The sequence below is a fragment of the Echinops telfairi genome, unplaced genomic scaffold, assembly GCF_000313985.2.
Source record: "Echinops telfairi isolate 266 unplaced genomic scaffold, ASM31398v2 ScPeMD7_5;HRSCAF=22, whole genome shotgun sequence".
Taxonomy (NCBI): Eukaryota; Metazoa; Chordata; class Mammalia; order Afrosoricida; family Tenrecidae; genus Echinops; species Echinops telfairi.
In genome coordinates, this window is record NW_022103901.1 from 14,388,913 (window position 1) to 14,391,188 (window position 2,276).

General features: G+C 52.6%; 1 protein-coding gene across 1 annotated transcript in view; it reads right to left on the bottom strand.

Moving 5' to 3' along the window:
• Positions 1 to 2,276, bottom strand: part of ITGAD (integrin subunit alpha D) — a 29,086-nt gene that overhangs the window by 5,495 nt on the left and 21,315 nt on the right. Inside the window, exons 17-19 of the mRNA XM_013005444.1 lie at positions 1,296 to 1,412; positions 1,114 to 1,193; positions 903 to 986 (exon numbers count right to left, since the gene is read on the bottom strand). Of these exons, the coding sequence (XP_012860898.1) occupies positions 903 to 986; positions 1,114 to 1,193; positions 1,296 to 1,412 (281 nt within the window). The remainder of the gene's footprint in view (positions 1 to 902; positions 987 to 1,113; positions 1,194 to 1,295; positions 1,413 to 2,276) is intronic.

The following is a 2,276-nucleotide window of genomic DNA, read 5'->3' on the forward strand; positions in this document are numbered from 1 at the left end:
GTTCATTGAGTTTCCCTCTAGTTCATTGAGTTTTCCTCTAGTTCATTGAGTTTCTCCCTCTAGTTCATTGAGTTTCCCTCTAGTTCATTGAGTTTCCCTCTAGTTCATTGAGTTTTCTCTCTAGTTCATTGAGTTTCTCTCTAGTTCATTGCGTTTCCCTCTAGTTCATTGAGTTTTCCTCTAGTTCATTGAGTTTCCCTCTAGTTCATTGAGCTTTCCCCTCTAGTTCATAAAGCAGCAGCAAGAGCAGCCTCTGTCCCATGGTAAACACTTAAGCTTCCATGCCACTTTCGAAATATCTGGCGTTTTGTTCACTCAGCCATGTGTGTGTGTGTGTGTGTGTGTGTGTGTGTGTGGTGGTGGTATCCTCAGCTCACTTTTTGAATGCGGAGCAGCAGCCCCACACTTGCCTCTCGGGTGGCCCTCCCAGGTCTTGGGCTCTTTCCCAGCAGCCTCTCTCTCACGCCTCTGCTCCCTCTGAGTTCTACGGAAGCCGGCCGTTCTCTTCCTTCCATGTGGTCATGGAACACAGCCTGCTCAGATGCAATCTCCCCACTTGAGAGCGACTGTCTCGATCTAGCGGCTTTGCGTCACGGTACGCTCACGCGAGGCCCAGAGGAGAAACTTTGCGTTCTGGGTGGGGGGTGGGGGGAAGCCCACGGTGGTGTTGAGGTGTGCGGGCCTTAGCACCAGACTTCCTTCACCGTGGTGAGGGACACATGAGAGAAGAAGCAAGAACTGGGATCATCGACATGTGGCTGGTCACGCACAGAAGCATTTGAGGAATCAGAGGTGTCCACTTGGGGGTGCCCACTCTTGTCAAAGCAGGCTGGGCTGCAGAGGGAAGTACCAGTCTTATGGGAAGGCCAGAGGCCCAAGGGGGAGTGTCAGGGACCAAGTACCTGCTAATCACTGTGTAGACCATGTATTTCACAGGGAGCTCCAGCTGGGCACTAGTCTGGTTGGTCGCTGGCTTATTATTCTCACTGGAGAAACAGAGGGGATGCTGGCTGGGAAGGAATCCAGGAGAAGCTTCTACAATTGGGTGTGAGAGTGGGGGTAGCGGGAGGCCTCTGAGGGATGTTACGATCTCTTAGGTTGACCGGGGCTCACCTGCTAGCGTGGGCTCTCAGAAGCAGCTTGTCTCCCAGCGTGGCCTTGGGAGAGACATGGAATGTGACTATGAAAACACCCTGAGGAAGCAAGGATGACGGAGTGAGGCTAGGGCTGGCCGTGGGGGCGTGAAGGAAGGGCCAGAGGAGAACAGAGATGAGGATTGGGAGGGAAGCACTGACCTTACTGCCCTCATGGAAGATGGGGTGATTGACGCTACAGCTACTGCTTCTGAAGCCCTCACTCCCAGGGTGCACAGTCTCGCACGCCAGATCAAGTGGGTGCTGATGAGGTTGGTTCTGGGGAAGGAGCATTGATTTTTTTAAAAATTATGAGTATCTGTGGACTGCTAGCCTTTATCTAGAACCTTGGTGGCACTGCAAAGCATGAATGGAAAAATGGACCTTTTCATTAAAAATTAAAAAAAAGATAAAGAATCCAGCAGAGTCCACCAAGACCATGTCCTCCGTCCTACTTGAGTGGGTAGTGACCGGGGTCTTAAAAGCTCGTGAGCAGCCTTCAAAGTTGCACCTAGGAGTCCCTCCTAATCCGGGCGCTAGAAGAGTGATAAAAGTCCAAGACGCGTGAAAACCACTAGTCCAATGGGTTAGCTTCAAACACCAGTCTCCGTAACCCAGAGACTAGGTGGTGCTCGGCTCCACCCTCCACTGCTCTGAAAGGGGCCACCTTAGCAGATTCTGGAGCGAGTGGGAGGAAAAGGTGGAAGGAGATTCGAAATCCTCAAAAGACCAGGCTTACTGATCACATAGAGACTGGCTTAACCCTGGAGATGACAATGATGGCCCTTAGTCCCTCCTCAGGTCTGGAGATGAGCTCACTGCAAACCACGGACAGTAGCACCGTTCACAAGAGCAAAGAGATGGACACAACCCGAGTGCCCAGTGACGGTCAACAACCTAGAGCACAGACACAATGTGGAATCTCGTGGTGGTTAGGGGCCACTGAGCTGTTCCGACTCTCGTGGACTCTGTGCACACCGCCTGATCCTGCACCAGCCGCACAGATGTCATGGCTGAGTCCCTGGTCTCAGCCCCTGGGTCACTCCATTTCCCCGAGGGCCTCCGCTTTGTTGCCGTCCCTCTGTGTTCCCAAGCATGGCCATCTTTTCCGGGACTGTCTCTCCGGATAACATCTTCAGGACA